The 14665-nt window shown below is 40.1% G+C and overlaps 1 protein-coding gene across 1 annotated transcript in view; it reads right to left on the bottom strand.

Annotated features, from left to right (window-relative positions):
- LOC125883863 (glucosidase 2 subunit beta-like) overlaps nucleotides 1–14665 on the bottom strand; it is a 187064-nt gene that overhangs the window by 93353 nt on the left and 79046 nt on the right. Inside the window, exon 10 of the mRNA XM_049568472.1 lies at nucleotides 13251–13320. Within this exon, the coding sequence (XP_049424429.1) occupies nucleotides 13251–13320 (70 nt within the window). The remainder of the gene's footprint in view (nucleotides 1–13250; nucleotides 13321–14665) is intronic.

The following is a 14665-nucleotide window of genomic DNA, read 5'->3' as shown; positions in this document are numbered from 1 at the left end:
TCTCTGGCTCTGGGCAAAATATAATGAACTTGCCATGTGTCTGCTATATGCACCGTGTCTGAATGTCAGGCAGGGTGCCAGGGTTTCCATTATGCAGTAATTACCGGTTTTTGACCAGGCAAATCTGTTGAAGTCCGACATTTTCAAATCTCTCTGGTCATAATGTCCACTGAAAATAACTCCCTCTGAGAATATACAGGCCAAACACTGTGTCCTAGCAGCAAGTGGAGCATCTCTCTTTGTCCACAGTGAATCCATTAAAAATGCACTTCTATTACGTCATGTAAACAAACCACGTATATCACAGAGTTTCCCACACATTCTTTTTTTTGTGCATGTTGGCATGATTAAGACATCTACCGCCATGTTAAGATTTTTGGATTTTTTTGGAGCTGGACCGTTAATTAGGAGCACTGCTGGAATTTATCAACCGTTTGGCAGGCGCAGCACCTTCAGCTCGCTGGGTCTTAACATTTGCTTTCACTCACAAACAGCTGCTCTTATCATCCATCGATCTGATCTGATCAGCTCTGACCGGATCAATTATCTGCCACGAGACTCAAAACTCCACAAACTGCTGAGTTCCAAACCTCTGAATATAGACAGGGGACAGACACTGATACAAGGACAAACAGAAGTCTTCATCAACTACCACCACACTTACATTGTAATCCCTATGTTTGTACTTTTTAAACATTAAACACATATATATTGTGGTATTTACTGTAAATGACATTAAATATAGCCAACAGTAAGTACGCTGTTATTAGTGATGGTCATTAGCCAGAAACTTTTAGCACCCTGGCAAACTCCCCAGTCCCTACCTTATTTAGGTTTTTCTAATGAAATGAGGAGGTACTGTACAGATAGTGCTTTCTATTGCGGCTTCCAAATAAGTTAAAAAATAGCTGCACCCAGATGCCATAACGGGAGGTATGATAAACTTGCTGTCTTTGGTTTAATTGTACTCATTGTTCGATGATTCAGGGTGTTTCAGTTGGTTTAAGAGTTGATTGTTTGCAGGATGTATGGAGAGTTACAGGTTGACGCTGTATAAACCGATTGTTTTGACTGCTGCGTTAAAAATGGCAACGAAAAACCCCAAACAAACATTCCAAAGATAAACAGGCCTTTACAAAAACAAAGTCCAAATCAATAGGGTATCAAATGACTTAACCAAATAATAAAACTAAGGTTAACCAAATACACCGTGAGTTCATCATATCTTCCGTTATGGCGTCTGTGGACTGCTATTTTTTAACTTATTTGGAAGCCGCAGTAAAGTTAAAGACTGTAACCCCGTGGCTTTGTCCATGCTCCACACTCACTTCGGCACACCTGCATTTGATTAAAGGTTCTCAAGACGCCAGGTCAGGTGGTGCATTCAAGGGGCTAAACACAAAAACTAGGACTTGCTAGAAATGGCTCCAACAGCTTTGTTTCAACTTCACGAATCAGCCGTATCTTTTTGAGTTTGTAAGTAAGCTAAAGAAATTCTTTATGTTTATGTGTTGCTCCAACAACCAATATTTAACCATGTATGTCTCGTTGAGATCAACAATCTCTTTTACAAGGGATATTTGGCCAAGACAGCAGCACACAAAAAGTTACAGTCTGACAACCGCACAATAAAAAAACATAAAAGATATACAGTAACACGTAGAAATATTGGAACACCTACTCACAATGGCAAGACCCAACCAACTCATTCGTCTTTGTACTTATGGGAGCTTTAAAATAAGGCAGAGAGACCAGTTCACATAGTTTCAAATCTTTTTGAAGGTTATTCCAAGTGAGAGGAGCAGAACACATGAAAGCTTTCTTTCCCAGCTCAGTCCGTGCACTTGGAACAGACAACAAAACTAGATCTTGAGATCTCAGACTATATATGTACTATGATAATTTATTTTTAAAATAACATTATTGTGGATGCGAGTCTATTCAGTAAACACAGATCATGTTTGACCAGAATTTATACCATGGCCATGGGAATTTTTGCTTGTATTGCAATTGCTGAGAACTAGGGCTGCTTCTATAGCACAAACAGTCCACAATTCAACTCCAGCTGACAAAAAATGGTCATAAATTGCATTCAGTTATTATTAGTGCTCACTTTTTCTTACTAGGGAGCTGTTTTAAAACATTTCAGCATAGCTTCATAATGTGTGCCTGAAACAAGACTTAACCAAAGCTGGACCTGACTGTCTAAAAATACTCCAACACTGCTTTGACACTGAAAAAATGATATCCTGAGTACCTCTGTAATAAGACTTTTAGGAAATGGAAGTCAGTCTGTAATTTTCAACCTAGACTGCATCTAAATTTGGCATTTTGATGGTGCTGAATGTTCCATTGTTTTCTTACAACGCAGCCTTCTGAGCTGTAGAAAACTGATTTCTGATCTGAATTCTTATATTGCCCACACTGAACAAAACAACTGACTCTTGGTTTACTAAACAGGAATACGTCCTATAGCTAAGCACACTCCTGGAATACAAATGATAATAAAATTGGGGATATCTTTACGGAGGAGACAGGTGATGTGAAAAGGTTTCAGAATACTTAAAAACATGCCACTGAATTCCTCCTCATACAGCTGCTGACGAAACAATAACCTCGTTCTCAAACTGTAGTCAGAGTATTGTAAATAACAGTGGTGTCATTAAAATTTGTACTAACATTTACGCCCTTACAAGGTTTCTAAACATGTTTGAATAGATAGAGCACACTGAGCAGAAATACTGACAGCTGGTATGAGGAAAAAAAACTTATGAATACCAAATGATGTTAAAATGTCATATAAACCTTGGATACAAAGGCCCTGGGAACGCATCTCGATTGAATAATCAATGTAACAATGTAACAGGCTTATTAATGAGTGCTGTGTTGAACACCAGGAGCTCAGACCATTTGGGAAGAGGGGAAATTTTGAGTTAAGCCAGTGCACATAGATTAGCTTCCTGCAGGTTTAGAAAAAAAACCATCACGGTTTGGCTCTACATTCACATAAAAACTCAACACCTGCCACTTGGATAAAAGTCTTGTGTTGTTAGACCCATCCACCACACCTCCCATCCATCTTATAGGCCCTTTTATGGCCCTTAAATTCCATTGTTGTCGGGTGGCATGTCAATCTGATGCTGTCCGGTGTCGTTTTTCACTGACGCCAACCAACAGCGTAACATACTGCCATGAAAGGATGCCTGTTTTTCATTGGTGCCTGATGCAGAAATCAATGACTTAGCGCCAGTATTCGATGACTCTGGAATGACAACATGTTGCCAAAATCAAAAACCCAAAAGCAAAAGCGTAAAATACAGTGGAAACAATCAGCTCTAACATAGCATATATGTTGGGCTACTTACAACAGTAACTTAACAGTAACTTCCAAGGCCAAGGAACATTTCATACTACATTATTTTGTGGGGTTACATGTAGCTTTTCAGTGGGTGCGGTTACATGATGGCTTGTCATTCGGAATGAAATAAATCTGAATGAAATCATTTGGAATTAAAGTTTTTCCAGGTAGTAGTTTACATGGGAAATATTCATTCCGAATGAGGGTTTACACGGGAGATCAGTTTAATCGCCTTTATTCAGGTCCGCGCAAGGTTTGGGGCAGGGAAGGTTTCTGATTGGATAGGGGGCGGGGCGGATATTATGTGTTTATGTTTACCAGAAGAAAACACTGTAGTCCTCGCTCCGGATAACAAGATGCTTGACGACGCCGTTATTAGTGCCTTTTTCGGGCTTGTTTTGCTTATATTCTTGAAGCAGCAGTACGACAACAACCTCGTTCTGCTAATGCTTCGTCTGTTGACGAGGAGAAGGGAGGCAGAAGGTCGTTATCGCGCCACAAAGGCAAGGAAACAAGCATGCGCAGAAAGACCGGAATGAACTTAAAGAGGAATGAATGTATACAAGTGTGAGAAATTCTTTCATTCGGAATTAGAAACGGAATATTCCAGCCCCTTACATCAGAATGAATTTTCAATCGCACTGGCCATTTTCATTCCGAATTAGGTGTTTACAAGATCACTTTTAAGAGGAATGAACTTTCATTCCGAATGAAAAGGGAATTAAACTGTCCATGTGAACGCACTCAGTCTACTGGCATGGCATCATGTGTGTCGCCATCAAACTCACATTTAAGTCTCCTGGAAACATGGAAAAAATCAGCCGGAGATATTTTTCAAACTCTTGCAGCTAAGTCAGATGGATTAGCTAGATAAAACTGATCATAAGAGTAAGAGATTGAACACAGCTACCCAAATAAGGATTTTTCCTTCATCACCAGTACAGATGTTGACACCCTTGACTCATACTCATTAAAAGTACATTATCTATACCAATACTGGTTTTATCCGAGTTCTTGGCTCAACCAAATACCACCAAATAACACTAGGTTAAAAAATTCTTGTGTCACTTTGTTGACATATTAGAGCCAAAGCGTTTTACAGAGGGAAGTGTAGATGTTTCATTTTATCACTGCACAACTTAAATAACATAAAATCAATTTTAGCCATGTTTTTATAAATAAAATGTTGTATAAATCAGGCTGTAAATGATATTTGAAGAAACCCCTTGGTATATAGGTTAATTAAGTTTGATAAAAATTGGAATATAGATTTGAATAAAACTGAAAACTTTAGCTGAAGTGGTACTGAAGTGAAAATTTCTGGTTCAGAGTAAGTGAAAAAACTCCTTTTGGGAAAATAGCCCTATGCACTATTGTCCGAGTGTTAACCCATATGCTTCCTGGCATTGACTCTAGTTAGCATAGATTGAGAATAAGATTTAAGTGTTTGTGTGTATATAAACTGACTTGTTATAATAAAACTTCCCTTTTTCTTTTTATTCCTCAGTGACATTGTGCTTCGCATAGAGACGACTAGCTGCTAAACAAAGAAGTAAAATGTCTACAAACAAAGGAAAAATAGTTTTATCTAAGCTCAGCAGAACAGCGCAGACAAATTGGTGTAGTCACTGTTACCAAATCAAATCATTTCATACCACAAGTAATAAACAACTGCCTTTTAAATTACAGATATTTACAGTGCCTGTCTCCTAGAAAAGCACAAGTCTTTGTTGTGCCAGCGAGGAAGGGAGGTCAAAGCAAAGTCATTTATCTCTGTTGAGTTGGAAATTAACTTCTGCCTCCGAGCAATTCAACCTAGTAAGAACCCTGCTATGCCGCTGACCTCTCGGGCAACATGTGTGTGGCAAAAATAGCATGGTGGAGGGTGTATGGCTCCGGCAGATTAGCATCACATTGTTGATATGACATACATACACAAGAAAAATGAGAACATCTTCAAGCCATTTTAGTTGCAGGGTGAAGATAGGAAAGGAGAGGAGAGGAGAGGAGAGGAGCGCGGGTTATTCACAGGACAAACGGGTGCAAGAACTGGAAATTATTACAAGTGTAGAAAATCCGCGGGTATAAATCAGTAAATGTGATTTCCAATTTCATAAGTAATAAGGATCCCTGTCTGTTTACAATTCAGAATGCTGCTTCTGACGATTGGAAATGATCTCAGAAAAACCTAGACAGCATTTCTTGGTAAAAAAAAAATCAATAAATAAATACAAATAAAGGATGTGTGTGCTTTCCCTTTCAAGCAAATGTAAAGCTTTGATCTTGAAACATAGCATTTGGGCAGCAATTACAATTCTAGCTCCCTAAAATAGTCAAGTTCATGTCCAAAAACATGCCACTCATTTGACTTGAAAACAGCTGATGCTTCCATACAGCCAAGACACACGTTTAAGGGAAAAATAAGTGAATATCCATCTGTTTTAACTGGTTTTAGTTTTACAATTTTCTCATTTTGTATTTCCTCTGGGATTCTTTTCCATCAGTGTGCGTGAGTCTTGCACTGCCAGAAGTTATTTAGCGCCTCTGCTTCCACAAGAATAGCTTTAGGCACATATTTCTACACAGTTGTCACTATCTAATTATATTTAAGAAAATGCTTCCCATTGCCATTCCTAATTGCTCCTGCACATGGGGGCGGATGTAAAATTTGGCATCAAGTGTTTCAATCTATATTGCTACTGTTATGTTGTTTGTAAAAAACAAAACAAAACAAAATTTTAAAAAAAACCGATGATAATTAACGAGTAAAACACTGATACAAGCTATGAGCATAAAAAATTGTAATTAAATAATTCAAGAGGTTTTTGATTTGAGTAGCAGTAAACCATGAATGCAACAGTGTGATGTTCAGTGTGAGCTTCAGTCAGAACCACAAGGCCAGTGAAGCTATTTCAGCTGCACACAGAAAAATGGTCTTGCATGTTTTGCGCCATCTGATCAGCCTTGAAACTATTTAGAAAGAACACAGGATGAGAGTGATCATTGGTTGATCGATCAGAGCACCCATATCTGGCAGTTTTCAATTTTAAATCTTTGCTTTTCTCTGACTTTAGCTGCTTAGAGATAGCGAGCTAATTGCGGCGCAGCTAAATGTGCATCGGGGAAACTGTCATTTCTTACTGCTTTGTCTTTGCTGTTACTGTTGTTGCTATGACGTCCTATGTTTGAAAGCTGCAGCCTGGCTCATGACTATGGAAACTGTAAATGGTGTATACCTGAAAAAAGAACCAGAACTACCCATTTCAGGCAATTTTATATATATATAAATGCACATGGTCACAAAAACCCAGATGATGTGGTATGATATAAACTGTTCACTATGTTTTATTCCTAGGCCAGGTCTCAACGCTCAATGATACAGTGAGGATAATTACAGGGTATCGACATGAAAAAGTCGCATATTGCAGCTTTAAGACATCACAAAGTTGCTGCTGCCTTTGTGTGCTCATGCACACAACGGCTGGCAAGCCTGAAGAGATCAATTTTCTGGGCCCTGCTCTCTTTTGTGTGGCCTCAGAGATTCTGTTAGAAGGGATAATTGTTGTCTTCCATACACTCGCGCTAGCTGTAGGGACTCACCTGGAAAAGTACATGCAATACAGCGCGGAGAAATCAATACAACAGCGCTAACTGGGCTCTCAGCAGAGAGTCAGGAAATGGCTGCAACTCGTACGCCTTTCTACAACCCAGAGAAGATAAAGAGCAAAGGATGGAATGTGAAACGAGTGACTGTGCACCTCTTAATTACCAATAGAGAAAAAAAGCTTCAGATCAAATACAAGTCTGTCCACCTAACATTCAACACTGGACGGTTGCACGTGGTCTAAAACTTTTCATTCAGGGTCTGTAGCTCTCTTTCTAATCTTCACCACACATTCTATTTTGCAACAGTATGTTGACATCGAATCTCCTGTGGTCATGGGAAATCTTTACTCTCTTACTTTAGGCAAACAGCATAGTAATACAGTAGCTTATCTGCTCGTGCTGAAAACCGCTTCAAAGATACACATTCATACATGGCAGTCAAACAATCATTACTTTCCCTGTAGCCCTTTACAGCATGGTGAAAACTCTTATCAGCTTAAAACACCTGATTTTTTAACACCAAGTAAGACAAGTATCCACAGGTTAATGTAACTTCAATGTCTTACACAACAATGAAGAAAAAGTGAATCCCTATAAGTAGATAAAATTAAATCGTTTTCAGCGGTGGGTGTAGACGGGGATGGCTGAGAATGTCATATAGCAACGGTAACGTGAAATCCATTAAAGCACATCTACTTATTCCATATCTTATGGACATAATGCAGAACTAAGTCTTGCTATTAGTGTGCTTTCAGGTACAGGTGACATGTCTGTTACACTGAAGGGGCTTCCTTGGCATCATTTGTACTGTGGGTTCTTTAAAAGGGAAAACACAGACAGGGTACTATTCCACTGAGTCTGTCATCATGCAGATCAATGCCGCTTTAGTCAAAGGGGAAGCCAGAGTGCGGTCTGGAGCCAATACAAACCAGGACAATCTTGCCAGAGCACAGCAGTCCTACAAATCCCCGGTTCAGATTCATGAAAAGAGCGGCTGGTACACACCCCCAAAGGAGGACGGCTGAATCCGACTCCCGCCTTTCCTGCATCACCGAATGTCTGTGACTTATTTTTTGCTTGCAACTAGTATTCTTTTTATCCTGAAACCATTTTGTTCAATCAACGTTACATCAACCCATAGCCACCTATATTGGTAATTAGTTTGATATCAATGCACCAATTCATTGGCTGAACATCGGTATCGGCCAATATCCGCCATGGTGACTGTCATCGACCAAAGCATAGCAAACCATAGCAAATAAAATGGCATTCACCCATGGCGATTGCTCATATTTTCCTATGTGTCACGTCAATTTTGCACAGGCTAAAAAAAAGAATGGTGTCCTGCTAACTCACTATTGACGCATCAGGGGAAGCACCCTATCGGTTTCCTGGTAGTGCTACATTGTAAACAACAAATCACTGTTGATCAGCAGGAGGAGAGCTAGTTAACTTTAGCTGTTAGCTGTTAGCAACCAGTGGCCGGAACTAACAGCTAACAGAGGTTGCATAGAGTTACGTTATGATGCGTTCATGCTCTATTCAGTAAAAATGAGTATTGGGCAAAGGTAAATTATGATGTTTTTGTAATGTGTTCATATGTAATCTTGTAAAATTTAGTTTTGGAGACAAACTGAAGCAATTTTAAAGATGTTTTTCTTGTTACAGTAGGTTACATTAAAGGCTGTTTCATAAATTTGTATGACTGAATTTGTGCTCTAACAGATAGGACTGCAGATTGGTACCATCTAACATTTCTTCTGTGTGCCAAGCATGAATTCCTGGTTAGGATTTCTTTAGTGTTTGTTGTTCAGGAGGTTTTAACCGAGGCCTCTGTTGCTCCAAAACAAACCAGCACAAACACTGAAACTTGTGCAGTTTAGCTCGTTGTGAAGAGGCTGCTAACCAAGAAGGATGACACAAAAACGTAAAAATGCTAACAGCCCTATCTGGAGTGTTTTGTTTGTCTGTTCTGGGCTGCTGTAGAAACATAGCAATGCAACATTGCCATTTACGTGAATGAGGACCTGCTCCCCATGTAGACATAAATGGTCTTATTTTCAAGTAATTATACACTTAGGAAAACATTTGTTTATTCATGCATTAATTCTGTTACCACCACTAGGGGTTGTGGGGGTGCTGAAGGCTATCCCAACTGTCACTGGGCAAGAGGCAGGGTACACCCTGGACAGGTCGCCAGACAATCACAGGGCTGACACATAGAGACAAACAACCATTCACGCTGACATTCACACCTACGGACAATTTAGAGTCATCAATTAACCTGCATGTCTTTGGACTGTGGGAGGAAGCCGGAGTACCCAGAGAAAACCCACGCTGACACAGGGAGAACATGCAAACTCCACACAGAGGGGCCCAAGCCAAATTGTCATTTCAAGCAACAGTATCATCCCAGAATTTGTTTAAACACAAGCAGAGATTCCCAAAAAAATATAGATTCAGGTTGATTCAATTTAGGAACTATCTGATTGAAGAATAGTAAACAATATATTACAAATCAGACATTTGATTCCACTTTTGTGTACTTCAGTTTTTGATACTCTGTGTTATCAAAGTATTTAAAGCTCAATATCCGGCCATATTTTGCCCATATCCATGATGGATGTACCATGCCCTTTCCATACCAACTGTCAGAGCCCTCATGTGTAATTACTGCAGGCTACAGCATGTAGTACAATGGTGTTTAATAAATCCAAATGCTCCATACAATGCTTTGGAAGCAACGTACTGTATTTACATATGATAAGACCTGTATTGCATATAACCCTTCGCTCTTTACATCAGCAATCCCGCTTCACCGGAATAAATATAAAGGTTTTTGAAGCTGTGAAACAACCAAGAAATTGTCCGACACCCTTCATTTCCTGATTCTAAGGAAAAAGCACAGATTTAGTGTTGCTGGTGACTGCCTCAGTGCATGCACTGTATGTTGGCGTCTATGGCTGGGATTGTTTCTCTCTTCCCCTCTCTCCCTCTCTTTCAGACTCTGAATCAGCAGGTCCCTTCGGTAAACAAGGCAGAGTGATTGTTGGATTTGCATATTCCTGAATAAATCATATTGCATTTCTGCGATAAGCAGCGCTCTACTGTTTGGTAGCTTTTCCTCCTCCTTTTCTTCCTCCTCTCTTCTTTCTACAACATTCACGCATGCTGCCACGAATTAACCCTGATCATGAGGGACCCCGGCGAGTGAGAAAGTGCTGCTCAAAATTCATGTTTTCGGTGGTAGGAAAAACCATGCCATTGGCCCCTGGTGGGGGCCCCGACTGCCAACTACGTGGATGGTTAATCAGGCCTGATAATGATGCATGCCCATGTCCGCCACCAAGGACAAGCATGGCAGCCACGCTCAGTGGTGGGAGTTGGGGGTAGAAAGCCTGGGAGGAGAGGAGGTGGAGATTAAAGAGACTGAAGCTGCAGAGAATCAGGATAGTTAAAGAGATGGAGGTGGAGAGGAGAAATAGGGAGATAAGTAGTGGAGGAGGAGGAGGACTCCCAATGATGAGTCTATGAGGGAGAAAGAAGTCTGATCCAGTGGATGAGGTTATCTAATGTGGGTGCAAATTACTATTTTGTGTGTGCATGTGTGTATATGTGTGCAGCCAGGCAGGCATATGGACATGTGTGCATATTCACATCAGTGTGTCTAATGGGGCTGGGGGATGTGGTTTCTAATATGAACACATCTACAGACTGTAGCCCCTGTTTAATTACAGCCCTGGCATGCTAAAGAAGCGACCAGGAGGAAAAAAAAAAAAAAATTCCTCCATTACAGCCGCATGTAGGCCTGAGCCTTTCCCCCATCAGTTCAGCTGATGACTGCTTTTTTTCCTTCTCCCCCTTATTCCCCTCTCTTCCTTAGGAGAATTGGGCTGGTGGTATTTTGGCTGTGAAAAGGAAACCATCGGACGGCAGGGGCATGAATATTCCAAATGACTAATGTTGCACATGCTTATTTTTGACATATCTGGCTTCCGCAGGGAAATAAAACACTTCTAATGCAGGGGGACCATCTGTTATCTGTTGCTGGTGTTTCAGAGCAGGCGGGATCCGTGTGCACACACTCGCTCGCGCACACAAAAACACACACAGACACACACACATACGCGCGCAGGCAGACAGATCGACACATTCTCGCACAGCGGGAGGCATACATAGACAGCGAGACACATGCGCGCACACATGTGCTAACAGCAGAATCCGTTGGGAGCATGCACAACAGACAGGCTCTAAACTCCTATACAAATTGAACACTCCTTTTTTAATTCAGTGTGTTTGTCAAATGTGCTGTAAATCTCGAGCTGTAGGGTGACAGGGAATGCACACGCTTTTTATGCTAGCCATAAATACCCGGGCCTGTCTCCTCGCAGCAGCTGGAGCGGGATAATATGCTCGTGGTGTGAAGGGGGGAATAAACTAGCTGCATCACCTTGAAAACAAAACATGAGACACACAAACAGCCTTCTGCATCAGCCTCACATCTACACTAAGTGCATTCGCACTTAGATTTGTTTGGAACTATGGCCAAAGGAATAGATGTACGGTAAACAAAGCTCTCTCGTGCATGGGTAATCTGTTTGTTATTCTCAGACAATAGCCAAGCTTCTAGGTATGCCAGAATACTTCTATTCAACAGCAGAATATTTTGAAAATTTTGGAAGGCTACATTTGCTGTGGAATCTCCTTTCAACTCCTGTGCCTGCACGTATCAACACCACTGAATATGTGATGTGAAAAAGAGCCCAGTGGATTTTAAATGTCATACAGTGGTCTGTAGGGGTGTCACAATCTGGATCAATGGACCTCTGGAATAATCAACGATCCACTTTCATTTCTGCAAAGTCAAAACAAAGATCCATCATCTTTAAGATACGCCTTTATTTTGAAATTCCCAAGGCACCTAGGAGCCAAGAAGATGAAGATGTGGATATTTACTCCCCTCTTGGGAATAAATCAGCAGTGTGGATTTATTTTGGATTTCAGTGAAAAGACAGGTCAACAGACACACATGACATATGCAAACAATACCTTTATGAGATTAAATACTCAGGAAACACAACATAAATGTCCAGGCACCTCACTTAGCTAGCATGTTGCTCTCTCTACATCAGCATTAGCTGCTCTGTTTAATGTGCACGCCTGCTTAAGTTGTGCTGTTCTGTCGGGAGACGCAGTGATTAAACCAACGATGAGTAAGAAACAGTACAAATATTACATTCAATTTGTGAAACTGTGAGTTAAGGAAAAGTCTGCTAGCTGCTAGGCTAATGTCTGCAGTGTAACATGCTAAAGCTAATAATGGTTACTAGCAAAACATAATGTTTTTGTCTATGAGTCTTGACAGTTATTATTGAGCTAGTTTTATACTTTAGTTAAATGCTCTTGTGTTTAAGCTATCACTTAGCCAGTTACAATTATTTCTTTCTTCTATGGCCAAAACCGTGTATCGGGCATGCGATATTTTCTGATATTGATTGCACGCCCCTGAATTATCGAATCAGAATCGTACCATGGCAGACTTCCTGATATCAGCTAATATCGTACTAGGGTCCAAGGAATTGATATCATACCATACCATACAATACCATGAAAAAACTAGTGATTTACACCCTTAATGGTCTGTGCTTCCAATATATTTCAAAAAATTTTTTACTAATGGAAAAACCTAGAAATCAACTAATTTGCGTAAAAAAAAATCTGATTAAGAAAGATTGTTAATAATTGCATACAGTTTTTTTAAGTGATATATAATAAGGTAAAACCACGTACGATTTGTGCATTTCTGATTTCCTACCACTGACACCAGTGGTGGCACAAAAAAAAGAGACTCAAACAGCAACCATCACCACGCCATCCACCTGCACCCATTTTTATCAGAAAGGTCTCTTTTTTGTCTTTGAAAGTTCAGATGTCAGATTTCTTTATTGTCATTGTAAAATGATTAAAGTCAGACGGACAGACTGAAAACATAAAAACTTAAACTTAATAATCTGCAGTTGGAAATAAAGGTAATAAATTGCAATATATTTCATCGCATATCACAATATCACAACATTATCGTATTGTATCGTATCGTATTGAATCATGAGGTTCTCTGGTGATTTCACCACTATTGAGGGTACACAGAAACTTTGGACTGTATTATGTGACGTAGTAAAAAAGATTTGTTTAATTCCATACAATTTTTTTTGAAGGAGGGATTTTCAGTGAGGGTCACAGGAGCAGTGGGGGTAGACAGGAGGGTGAGGGAGGTTTAATAACTTACCTCTGTCAGCTGCCTTCAAGTGAGGATCTTCACCCACAAGGCTGCCTGGTGCTCCATGTGTGTCTTTGATCTACAAGCACATAATGGAAGCAGAGAGAGAGAGAAAACAAGGTCAAAGCTCTATACACTTGGAAGACCTTGGCTATCACCTGCATTAATGTATAAAGTGACAACAAACATCTGTGTGTCTATGTGTGTGTGTGTGTGTGTGAGACGGAGACAGTGATTGTAAAAGATCATTTCAGCTCAAGTCCATGACTCTAATATGCGCCTCCCTGCAGACATTGAAGACACTGTGCGCTTGATGTTGCAAAATACAAGGTTCCTTTCTGTGCTCTAGGAGGCTCCCAGGAGCCTTTGAAAGACAGTTTAATGATGAAAGACAACATGCCTGGATGCTAGCGTTCTGTTTTAGGTCACAGGGGAAAAACAGGCAGAGCCAAAACAATTTTAGGTCTTTAATTTTCTTTTTAAGACGCCGCATTCATTTAGAAAGATCCAAGTCACATTGCAGATCCTCACCTTGTGGAAGGTTTTAGGGGAGATAATCACTAAATCCTTGCTAGAGTAAATATTGCTGATTGCTGAGCTGTAGTGGTAAAATATTGATATACCGAATATCAAAATATTGACATGTATCTCTGGCTGGGAATCTACCTGAGGTTAGAGAAATGTGTGTTATTACAGATGTGCTATATTCTGCTGTTGACGCTTGTAGGCATTCTCTATTATAAAATTAAAAACAACAAAACAAATATGGTGCAAAACATCTTTCCGGAGTGTTCACAATGCCGAGGAGGACTAAACATGACAGGATTCCCACATATAGGGCAGAGGAAATATGGGTCTGATTTGATGACTTGTCGCATGCTGCATGCTGTCATTTCTTCCTTCACTGGAAACCAGACTGTAAACTCAACAGTGCAAGTGAGAGGCGTCGCCACATGCAATGTGACTCACCACCTCCGAGAACAAAAACCCGCTTAAGATCACTGTGACATCGCATGCAGTATTTGAGCTTCAGAATATTTTGACAGATTGAATACAAATGTGAAAATTGTCACACCAAAAAAAAAAAAAAAAAAAAAAAAAAGCCTAAGAAAACGTGTCACCGGGTTACTCTGTTAGAAAAATCTTTTGGAAGTTATAATCCATTAATGTTATTCCCATGAAGCTCTGTCAGATCATGTTAGACACCTGGAGGGGTATTTTATTGATCACAGAATCGGCCCATTGATCCTCGCTCTGTGTTTTTCTCCCTATAACATCAAGGTTATAGTAATTTGGTCTGCCTTACATGGAAAACACTGAGACAGCTGTTGTTGTTGTTGTTTTTCATTAAATACAAATGCAAAATAGAAAATAAGCACAAAGTGAAGAAGTTAGATTCTCCACTCTCCATTCGTCCACAGCTC

This window comes from Epinephelus fuscoguttatus, linkage group LG23, assembly GCF_011397635.1.
Source record: "Epinephelus fuscoguttatus linkage group LG23, E.fuscoguttatus.final_Chr_v1".
Classification (NCBI taxonomy): domain Eukaryota; kingdom Metazoa; phylum Chordata; class Actinopteri; order Perciformes; family Serranidae; genus Epinephelus; species Epinephelus fuscoguttatus.
Note: the sequence above shows the minus strand (reverse complement) of the source record. Positions and strands in the feature narration are given on the sequence as shown.